Source organism: Nicotiana tabacum, chromosome 8, assembly GCF_000715075.1.
Source record: "Nicotiana tabacum cultivar K326 chromosome 8, ASM71507v2, whole genome shotgun sequence".
NCBI lineage: Eukaryota > Viridiplantae > Streptophyta > Magnoliopsida > Solanales > Solanaceae > Nicotiana > Nicotiana tabacum.
The window spans coordinates 131470886-131482946 of NC_134087.1; the positions used below are offsets into that span (position 1 = coordinate 131470886).

Here is a 12061-nt window from a genome sequence, read left to right on the forward strand (position 1 = left end):
TACATCATGCAATTGATTTGAATAGATTTGGGCCATTTGGAGTCGAGTACTCCTGGAAAGAGCGTAGTTTCGGGTTGATTTTTGAGCCGTGTCGAGGTAAGTGGCTTGTCTAACCTTGTGGGGGGGAACTCCCCTTAGGATTTGGTATTGTTGATATATGAAATGCCTTATACGTGAGGTGACGAGTGCATACATGTGCTAATTGTTGAAAATCCAGGTTTCATTAAGTAACTATAACTGTGTTTTTCTTCCTTGTTGTACATTACTTGCAATTTAAGCATACTATTAGTTTAGGGAAGCATGTCTAAGTGATTTAACTGCTTTACTTGTTCAAACTGCTTTATTTGAATTTTGTGCAGCATGCTAGGTTAGAAATACCTGTTTTACTTTGGTATGAAATTTGATTGAATTGAATAATCTTTGTATTGTTGTTGTGTGTTTACTTTGGAACTACGGGACGTTATCCCGGGAGATCCCCCTGTTCGTTTACTTTGGGACTACGGATCGGTATTCCGGTAGATCCCCCTGCACATTTATATTTGGGACTACGGGACAACACCCGGTAGATCCCCTGTACTGGATATTTACTTTGGGACTACGGATTGGTATTTCGTGAGTTCCCCTGCATCTTTATGATTCAGACTACGGGACGGTATCCCGGGAGATCCTCTGGACATTTACGTTTGGGACTATAGGAACGGTATCCCGGGAGATCCCTTGTTGCTATTTCTTTGTATTGAGTTAGATTCTTTCGGTGGTTTTATTTATTATAGACTGTTAGCTCTTAAATTATATTGTCGTATCCTATACTGTTTTACCTTTTTTTATCTATAATTAGTAGGGCCCTAACTTTTCTCGTCACTACCCCACCGAGGTTAGACTTGGCACTTACTGAGTACCGTTGTGGTGTACTCATGCCCTTCCTTCACATATTTTTCATGTGCAGATCCAGGTTCTTCGGCTCAGCCCTACCATCCTTGAGGCGAGGCGATTCCTCAGAGACTTCGAGGTATATATGTCGCGTTCGCAGACCGAGGAGTCCCTCTCCACTCTCTCTTGTAGTTACAACCCATCTGTATTTACTTTGATTTAGACATTTTGGAGTTAGAGCACTATGCAGTATCCTTAGCTTGTGATTTCATGAGATTTCAGGTTTTGGGTGATCTTTTCAGTTGAGAGTGTGTATTTATATATGTCGAGCATCATCTTAAACGTTTTCATTATGTTTATCTGTAGTTTCTATTAGTTTTTATCTATTGTTTTCTCTTTTTCGCAACTTATTAGGCTTACCTAGTCGTAGAGACTAGGTGCCGTCACGATAGTTCACGGATGGCGAATCGGGGTCGTGACAAAATGTCCAAGGAAAATCTAGTTCTTCCTATGGAAATGCTATCACTTATGTCTCCCTACTAGAGAATATCTTGAAAAATTTGTATTAACATCGACACAAACTGCCCCATATACAAGAACATAAATGAATCCACAATACATATCTTCTGGGAATAGACTGTGGCTCAAACCTTTTGGCAAATGGGGGTGGCCATAACCAATCAAATGGATGATGAACACTGGGTAGATTTTTTACGTACGAAGAATCTTGAAATAACCAACAAATTCATCACATGGGAAGAAACTTTTCCATTTGTATTATGGGCGATTTGGCGAAACATAAATGAAAATAACGTGAACAATACTAGCAACCATATCAATACGACCAAAGTTGTTAACCAAGCATTGGAATACCACTTGTTAATATCCAAGCCTACTACTAATAATATAAAAGTCAAGCTTAAAGTAAAGTGGCAGTCTCCTCCAAGGAATTGGTATAAGCTCAATTTTGATTGAGCCTTCAACAATAACTGCTTACATAGAGGTGTCAGTGGAATAATACGCAACAACAAAGGCGAATAGATACTGGGCTACTACGAGAAGCATCCCACAGCATCACCTATCCAGGCGAAACTCCAAGTAATACGGCATGCACTTTAAATAATTATCAAGGAAAACATATTCTCAGTTGAAGTTGAAACAGATGCCACAGAGGTCATACACTTCCTTCATGAGGATTATCCTACTTATAATGATTTAATTTATGAATGCAGATAGTTAATGGAGAAGGCAACGCAGCAAGGGGAGATCACAATGAAGCTTAACTTTCGTGAAGGAACATGGTAGCTCACGAGTTGGCAAAAGAAGCTCTAATGGCTCCTAATTATAATAAACCTTATTATTTTATCTTACCTCCTATCTTCGCAATGGATGCCTATTGCAAGGATTAGGATGGCCATATGTATGTTAGATCATGTTCTATGAATGTGTGTATTAACCTAACTGCGTTAGGCAATGAGTGTGCCTTAGAAGGCATTTCTCTAGTATGTACTAAAGACAATGCTACGGGTCTTTTATCCTAGCTTGCCACTGTTTTTATTATTAGTAATATTAGTATCTTTTCCCTTTTTTTCAAAAAAAAAAATTAATACAAAAGCTTTTCGAAAACACGCTCGGATTGTGCACACAAACCGAAGAGGAATAAAATGATTTTTGAAGGGCTCGGAACACAGAATTTGATTTTAATTCATAAGATGACCTAACAGGTCATCACAATTAAGTTTACCTTATACCATTCAAACAATTTATTTATAATTTCCCCCCTTATTCTACGTATATAGACATTAGGAATGTGCATTTGATAAGGATTTCAACGTTAGTCTAATATTTATTTATCTCCTTTATCAAATTATTTTCATATTTTTTTATACAAATATTGTTCACGATATTTAATTATTTATTTAATATTAAAATTTTAAATCAACTTAAAATTTAAATCAACTAAAATTTTAGTTATTAATTAACTCTTTATTTGAATTATTTAGAAAATTTTAATATTTATAATTTTAAATCGATTAAGATTTTAATAAATAATTTACTTATTTGAAGTTTTTACTATAATTATAATAACTTCCATGTTAATTTTAAAATATTTAAAATTTTAATATCATCTGAAAGATGTATTAACCTATTATATAATATTTGAAGATAAAATCAATAATTATTTGGCTTGCAAACGTCATCTATTATAAAAGTATAGAATTTATTCAACAATTGTTAAACAACATACACTCAATAATTATTTTTCTATTAATGTTTGCAAATTTGAAACAATAAGGATGAAATAATAGAAGGTAAAATATATTTTAAATGAGTTGTAGTTAATTATTCATTCTTTTTACAAATATTCTAACAAATGACATTTCCCTATTTTTTTTTATATATTAGTTTATTGTTGTAAATTAGTGACTCAATATTAGTCATTTTTAAAGAGTATATTTTCACTTATTAATTTTTTCCATAGGAGCTACAGGATAACCTATCGTGATAAAAGTAATTATTTTACTAGTTTGTTCGATATTAAGGCATAAAAATAATAATAATTTTCATAAGATATTCTTACAAAACTCTAAGGACTTTCACCGGATAGGATTTGAGATCAACACACACATATATATATATATTAAATTTTTTATTTGAGTTATAAAATGAATGTTAACAAAAATATAATTTTCGAAAAACGATGACCATTGATCCAATTTACCAAACTCAACAAAATTAGAAATTCCTCCTTATAAGTCCTTAATCATCTCGTTCAAAACTGATAAAAGACAGTATTTTTTTCTTACAATCAAAATACAATTGTTCTATTTCCTAATTTAATAAGAAGTACAATAGAAGTTAGTTTCAACGGATTAGAAGTGAATATTTCTATTGCAAAGGAAATAGATTCATCTGCTATACTTTGTTTAATCTATTCTTTCTTCATTTTAAATGGAGCTTTCTTTCTTTATCCAAACACATAACTATACATTTGAATATTTTTTTTTTTATGGAAATAAGAGCCTAATAGCCTGTTTGGCCAAGCTTCTCAAGAGGCCAAAAGTGTTTTTTTTTTCCAAAAGCACTTTTTTTCTTAACTTGAGGTGTTTGGCCAAGCTTATTTGGGGAAAAAAAGTGTTTTTGGGAAGAAGTAGCTTCTTTCCAAAAGCAGAAGCAGAAACAGTTTTGGCTTTTCTTCTTACCTAAAATACCCTTAACAAAATATAATATATACCAAAATAACCCTTAAACCTAATACTTAGGATATTAATTTATAAATATTTCTTCTTATTTTTAGGAAAACTTTTTAATATATAGTGACTTTAGGGATGAATGCTTTTATATTTGTTGAAGGAATTTTAATATATTTAACTTATATTAAAAGAATTAAGTACTTTTTAATTTTATTTTCATATTTTACTTGAATAAAATAAATTTTTTATTAATTATTGCATGTAATAACAAAATTTTGAGATTATTTATTTACTTATAATATTAATTATTAAGTAAATATATTCATGTCCTTATTCGTAATTTGACACTTAAAAGCACTTTCTAAAAAGCTTGGCCAAACACAAATTATTTCTCAAAAGTACTTTTCAGACTGATTAGCCAAACACAAACTGTTTCTCTACAAAAGTACTTTTTTCAAAAGCACTTTTAAAAAAAGCACTTCTCAAAATAAGCTGATTTTTCCAGCTTGGCCAAACAGGCTATAAGAATGTAATGAAATTACTCACTTTTAATAGATTCTAAATATATTTTTTATGTATTAGTTTATTATTGTAAATTATTGACTCAACATTAGTCACTTTTAAAGCTTATATTTTCACTTATAATTTTTCATAGGATCCACGGGACAACCTGTCGTGATAAAAGTAATTGTTTTACTTATTTGTTCGATATTAAAGCATAAAAATAACAACAAATTTCATAAGATATTCTTAAAAAACTTAAGGAGTACCATTGGGTTGGATTTGGAATCAACACATATTCTTTTAGAAAGTTATACTGTCATCACCCAGAACTCCCACTATCGTGAAAGTGATATATTTTAAAAAAGTTATAATATATTTTATTTTTAATACAATTCAAAAATATTATTTAATAATATTTGTGTAATTTTTAAAAATTATCTAATTATTAATATAAGAAACACGCGCAAAGTGATGTACCTGTAACGATCCGACTGGTCGTTTTGCTTTCTAGAACCATGTTCCCTTAAATAAGACTTCCCGTAACTGATTTATGACTTGCGAAGATAGTTGGTTCGGGATTTGGAAGAGTTTGGGTTGAAATCGGAATAATTGGTTCATTAAGGTTGGCTTAAAAGGCCAAGTATGACTTCGGTCAACATTTTGAGTAAATGACCTTGGAATCGAGATTTGACAGTTCCAATACGTTCGTATGATGATTTCAGACTTGGGTGTATGTCAGGATCGGGTTTTGGATGACCCAAGAGCGTTTTAGCGCATAATAGTAAAAGTTGGCTCTTGAAGGTTTTAGAAGTTCTATAAATTTAGTTTGGAACGCGTTTTGGTGATATCGAGGTCCAAACGGAATTCCGAGATCGGGAATAGTTCTGTAATATCATTTAAGGCTTGCACGCAAAATTTGGTGTCAATCTAAGTAGTATAAGTATATTTCGGCTCGTTGAAAGCAAATTGAAGAACTTGAAGTTCTTAAGTTTGATTCGTTGGTTTTGGGTGGCGATTCTTAGTTTTAATGTTATTTCGGTGTTCCGATAGCGCGAGCAAGTTTGTATGATGTTGTTAGACTTGTGTGAGTATTCAGTGTGGAGCCTCGAGGGCTCGGATGAGTTACGGACGTGTGTTGGGAGTGAAAACACTCCAGTTTTCTGGTATTTCTGGGCAGCTGTTGCAGGTCTCGCAAATGCGAGGATTTGTTCACATTTGCGAGGAAGGCTTCGCAATTGCGAAGAAGCCTGAGCTGGGCAGTCGTCGTATTTGTGACATTTCGTTCGCATATGCAAACACAGTAGGGACCGCATTTGCGACCCAACTGTCGCATTTGCGACCCTTGCAGAGGGACCCCAGGTTCACATTTGCGATGCTTTTGTCGCAAATGCGACATCATGTGCACAGCTTTTAAAAACGGGACTTATACTATTTATTTCATTTCACTTCTACACTTAGGAGATTTTCAGAGCTTTTGGAAGGGGGCTTTCACCGAGCACTTTGAGGTAAGTTATTTCTACTTAATGTGAGTTTAATACTTGGTTTTTGGGTAGATTAACACATAAATATTAGTGAAAATTATGGAATTAGAGTAAAACCTAGGGTTTTGATAAAAACAAGATTTAACCACAAAATTTGTTATGGAATGAAGTAAAGATCATATATTCTTGATCCTTAGGTTATGAGTAACAATTTTCTTCAAAAATCTCCGGAATCTGGGCACGTGAGCCCGGGGATGAATTTTAGGAACCTTGCATTTAGGGTTGGAGAATTAGTTTAATAGTTAGAATATGAACTCTTGAACATGTATTGACTAGTTCTTACCCATATTGAATAGTTTTTGGATCGTTCGGCTCCGATTTGAGAGTTTGAGCACCTTCTTGAAATTTGAAGTGAACTTTGGGAAGAGGTAAGTCTCCTTTCTAACCTCGTAAAAGGGAATTGTCCCCATAGGAGAAATAATTGAATATTTGCCACTAAATGCGGTGGCTACGTATGCACGAAGTGACAAGAGTCTGTGCGTAGCTACTATTATGCTTAAGTCCGGGTAGTTTAGGTCCCAAAAGCATGCCTTACTTGCCGTATTTGTAACTTTATTGTTAATTTAAATTGCGTAAATCATATCAAACTTGGCAAATGAATTTCTAAAATGTTAAACATCATTTTTCTGATAAATTATTGATTGACTGCTTGATATGTTTATTTGTGTGTGACCGCGTCGCATGTATGATTCGCGAGCGGGGTAATAGATGCATCTATGGTTCGCGCCGTTCGACCCTCCGGCAGTGCACACTTTATTTTTATGTTGGATCGGGTCGTACGACCTCGGCATTATTTGCGCATGCTACTTGCTTGGTACTTTCTGTGATTTGAACTATTTAAAATGCCTTGGAATAAAGATTGTTAACTGAAATGTTACCTATGAAAGAGCTTGTCACTTCTTTTTACCAACTGTTATTTATTCATGACATCCATGCTTAGTGTAACACTTAAATTATATCACTATTTGGCCCCAGTAAGTGTCAAGTCGACCCCTCGTCACTACTTCTTCAAGGTTAGACTGGATACTTACTGGGCTCATATTGTTTATGTACGCATGATACGCTTCTGTACTTAAATGTACATGATCTGAAGTAGTTGCATCTAGCTACCAGTCCGGTGCGTGTTCCTGATACTTGACCGAGATTCCACGGTGAGCTGCCCCTTCTGAGTCGTTCAGCAGCATGCCAGAGTCTCTTCTTTTGTTATTACTGTCTATTCTGTTTCAGGCAGTAGGATAGTTGTATTCTTTTGTACATTCTACTAGTTGCCATCGGACTTGTGACACTAATTTCTGACACACACATTGTAGACTATTATTTCAGGAATGTGTTCCTATTTTTATAACTTGTTAACTATCGACAGTTTAAAGGTTTAAGATTTAAAAAAGTTGAGATTTGTTTCGGTAAAATAAATGAGCACTCACTAGTTGATTAGGGTTAGCTTGTCTAACAACGGAATTGGTCGCCATCACGACCTATAATGGAATTTAGATCGTGATAGTAGCCTAGAATTAGTAGTTGAAAATGATGGAGAGTGTATACATGAATAGCCTGGGACAATACAGTTCTTGAGAATGAACAGATCTTATCAAAGTGAGATCTGATGACCTTGAAGAGGGCAACAAATCACATTGCTAATCTTATTGGTTTCTTTGGAGCTACGGTTTTGTGAACTAAAATAAATTTTTGTTTCAGTTGACATGCTAGGGCTGATTTTTTGTTCAGTTGAGTGAGTATGTCTGGCAGGTTACTTTACATTTTAAAAAAAGATGATAAAAATTGAAAAAAATGATAAAAATCGAAATAATAAGAAATCGGCTTAATTAGATTAATCTGATACAAATATTTAAAGAGCCAATATAATTTATTTGAATTTTTTAAATTAAAAATCGATCTAAACCCCTTAGTGGGCGTTTGGACAAAAGAATTGTAAAATTTAGAAAAATGTAAAAAAAAAAAAAAAAAATCAAATGAAAATAATACTTAAAAATTAGATTTGTGTTTGGACATGAATATAATTTTGGATTGTGTTTGAAACTTTGAGTGATCTGAGTGAAAATTTGAAAATAACTTTTTTAAATTTTTAAAAAATTTTAAAATTGATCTTCAAGTGAAAATTATAAATTTTATGGTCAAATACTGATTTAAAAAAAAAAACTAAAAAATTTCAGGAAAAAGTAAAAAATTCTTATGTGCAAAAGGGCTCTTTAGTCATATGGGGGCCCCAATTCTCCTTTATTATATCATGTGTGCTGCAGCTCATTCACTTTACGCAATACCCTCGTCACTTTCTCTTCAACCAAAAAAGAAAGAAAAAGCAGTGGGGAGACGTTTGAATTGGAAATAGGAAGAGAGCAAAAATGGTGGACTTGGCAAGGGTACAAAAGGAGCTGCAAGAGTGCAACAGAGATGTTGGGGTTTCAGGAATAAGTGTAACCCTTAAAGGTGACAGTCTCACTCACTTGATTGGTACAATCCCTGGTCCTCTTGGTACTCCTTATGAAGGTGGTTCTTTCAAGATCGATATCACTCTTACTGGTAACTCTCCCAATTTCCTTCTACTCTCACTTTTACATTCATCTTCTGCATACAACTATTAAATGGTTTTTGTTTTTTTTGGGGCTTCTAGGGTTTTGAATTTATAGAACACGTGTATCAAAGAAATGGTGTGTTATTGAGGTTTTCTTGAATGTAAAAATTGAATCTTTTTCAGCTAATGTGGCACATGAAGGAATTACGGATGGACTTTAGTTTAATTTGTTGTCAGGCTCAGGCCCTTATGTTTGGGGGAAGTACGGAAAGGTTCCACTTGAGTCGGGCCATTATTAATTACTATATGTATTTGAAAGCAGAATACATATTAGACTTTCCAAAACATTTCATTTAGACATTTTAACTAAAAGTGTGACTTATTGAATACTTGATTTTTGTTGAAAATGTGCCTATTGAACAGCCAGCCAACCATTTGAACGCGTGAGGTTGACATGCTTGATGTGGGAAATGTAACCAATGAGAAATGGACATGTTCGATAGATTTCTCAAACCCTTGCAAAAATTACCAGCATTTACTCACAACATGTGTGTGCGCGCATTATTGAGGCTTTCTTGTATGTAAAAGTGGAATCTTTTTCAGCTGTTGTGGCAAATGAAGGAATTATGCGTGAACTTTTGTCACTTTGTTTAATTTGTTGTCAGGCCCTTATGTTTGGGGACAGTGCGGAAAGGGTTTCAGTGTCATAGTTAATAGATCGACTTGAATGCAGATGAGTCGAACCATTATTAATTGTTACTCCATTTTATATGGTAACTCCCAGGGAGCTCAATGTCATGTTGATAAGGAGGATAGTCTAGGATATATATATATCATTGGCATGGTCTACTGTTTATCAGAATTAGCAGTTTTTGTGTATGACTCCTAAATCAAGAAGCTTTGTCTTTGCAGATGGCTACCCATTCGAGCCTCCAAAAATGAGATTTGCCACAAAAGTTTGGTATGAGAAGCAGACATGCTCTATCATTTCTTTCTATTCTTTCTTCTCCTTTGTAGTAACAGGAGTAATGCCTGTGCAAAATTTCATTTGGTGAACTGCTGACTTAGGTTGTGATATGAAGTAATAACAAATGGCGGATTACCTATTGGATTATTAATGTTTGTAATTTTGATCAGCTACTGTTTCTTATATAGAACATATTGACAAGTCATGATGTCTCTACTTCAGATTCTGTTAATCGGGCTCATGAAATGTGGTCAAACATCAGAGGATGAAAACACCTGATATCTGAGAATAATACAGTACAAATTTAAATGAGCGGTGGTGTGTGGTAGGTAATGAGGGTGATGAAAGAATTCTAGAACAAAAATATTCCTTCTAGTAAATCTGAAGTTTAAAAGCATTTGCAAGATACTCAACATTATTTAGTGATATTAACTTCTCCAGAGTTCTAAAATCATTATGCATCAGTGTCCGTAAAGTATCCCTGCATCTCTCATCTTAAATAGTGTTAAAATGTGCTTCCACAGAAATTGATTACCTCTGGCATACTCCTTATTTCTTTTTCCTCTTGATGAAAGCCTAACTTCACATTATTGTTATTGTCATGAACCTATAATTGAAGCGTTCAAGGTTAACATCAGTAAGTGCTCCTTTCTAGATAAAAGTAAATCTTATGTAGGATATGCTATGATGAAAACATGTTTGGTTTACGCATTGCTTCCTCTAGGACTTGAATACACTACTTAACCATATTTTTCAATTTCATCAAATAGGTCCAATAGGTGTCATCCTTTCACTGATGAAGTAGAATATAATAGCAAGACTTTAGCCAATCTTTAGCATCTGCCGAGCTGAGAAAACCACTTGCACACATTGTTGAGATTGCCTTGATTTGTTCGATGTTTTTACTTAAATAATATTGACTTATCCTGAAATAGATTTCTCAGAAAACCATGAGCATGACCTTATCGTTATCTCTTACGTTTTTTCTGTGCCATACACTTTGTCCCACATATGCAATTAAAAGCTAGTGTTAATCGCCACCTAATCTATCATAGAAACTCCTCCATTTTGCTCCCTTCCTCTAACACAACAGCAGAGCAAATGAGCTTGTTGTGTACATTCCAATGGAGCTTAAAGATACAAACTTCTCATTGTAATTCAACCTACATTATCAACATAGAATTGACAGCCACAAATACCCTTTTCACTGTACGCAAGCCTCTCTTTGCTCCTCGCACCTACGCACCAACCACCAAAAGCATGAGCAAAGTAAAGCTTCTGTGGATACCAGTTATATCATTTAAAAAAAAATGCAAGGCAGACATCCTTGGAGGGTGTGATATTTCTACAACAGGATCTTGGCCTTCCGAATGACTAACTTTTACATAGACCTTGAATACGGTATCCAATTGAAGTATCAGAAGTAACCCCCCCCCCCCCCCAATGTGTGATATAAAGTTCCTGTTTCCTGCTTCTTCCAGTGGAATTATGATTCAAGTGCTTTTATGTGTTGAATTCCCTTTGAAGGCATCCTAATATAAGTAGCCAAAGTGGAGCAATATGCCTAGACATCCTGAAAGACCAGTGGAGCCCAGCGCTAACTCTCAAGACAGCTCTCCTTTCTATACAAGCATTACTCTCTGCTCCTGAACCTGATGATCCACAAGATGCAGTTGTTGCACAACAGGTGCTTCATATATTCAGTAATAATCCCCCTCCTGCTCCCCCTACCGCATCATAAATCTTGTATGTTTGCTTAGTTTTCATGTTGCTGGCCTTGTTTTGTGTCTCACGCCCTCTTCCCGAACAAATATTTGGTTTCAAATGGTCAATCTGTTTCTTGTTGCAGTATCTCAGAGACCATCAGACCTTTGTTGGCACAGCTCGTTACTGGACTGAAACATTTGCGAAAACACTTGGCACCGAGGAGAAGGTGTGCAATTCTTACATGCTTTTGCTTTCCTTTTTGTTTTTAATTTCCTCCCGCTACTTAGTCTTGGGTAAATCTTGCATTTTCCAAATATGCTACTGAATGAGTAATTTGAATGCCGCAGATACAAAAGCTTGTGGAAATGGGGTTTCCAGAAGCTCAAGTGAGGAGTACTTTGGAAGCCACAGGTTGGGATGAAAACATGGCACTTGAAAAGCTGTGCTCTGGCTAGCACCTTTCATACTGCAACTCATGTTTTGGATGTAGAAGATTATATCCTGTCATCAAAAGCTGAATGACCAAAAAAAGTCATTCATTCATACTGTTACTTGGGCAACCTTGTTTTGGTATCTTTTATGGTTTGGGGTCGACGTCACAACTCGTGAACATTCTGATGTCATTTTACAATATCAAGCAAATTGCATATTAGTTTATGATAGGAAGTGCATTTGCATATTAGCTTGCATCATGCTTTCTTCTTTTGTAAACTAATTCTGCAAAGTTAATATATTACATTTTTGGCCA

At 34.6% G+C, this 12061-nt stretch overlaps 1 protein-coding gene across 1 annotated transcript; it reads left to right on the plus strand.

The window, feature by feature from the left end:
- The first annotated feature begins 8367 nt into the window (after nt 1-8367).
- Nucleotides 8368-12061, plus strand: LOC107815862 (ubiquitin-conjugating enzyme E2 27). Its single transcript, XM_075219648.1, has 5 exons — nt 8368-8647; nt 9552-9600; nt 11134-11293; nt 11456-11539; nt 11661-12061. Exons 1-5 carry the CDS (start codon nt 8470-8472, stop codon nt 11766-11768), a joined length of 579 nt encoding a protein of 192 aa, XP_075075749.1. The 5' UTR covers nt 8368-8469; the 3' UTR covers nt 11769-12061.

What these genes read in the sequence shown, in the direction of transcription:
- LOC107815862 (XM_075219648.1), top strand. Translation starts at nt 8,470, where the DNA reads ATGGTGGACTTGGCAAGGGTACAAAAGGAGCTGCAAGAGTGCAACAGA. An exon ending in AGATTTGCCACAAAAGTTTG is followed by an intron (nt 9,601 to 11,133) that starts GTATGAGAAGCA and finishes TTCCCTTTGAAG; the next exon opens with GCATCCTAATATAAGTAGCC. An exon ending in ATGCAGTTGTTGCACAACAG is followed by an intron (nt 11,294 to 11,455) that starts GTGCTTCATATA and finishes TTCTTGTTGCAG; the next exon opens with TATCTCAGAGACCATCAGAC.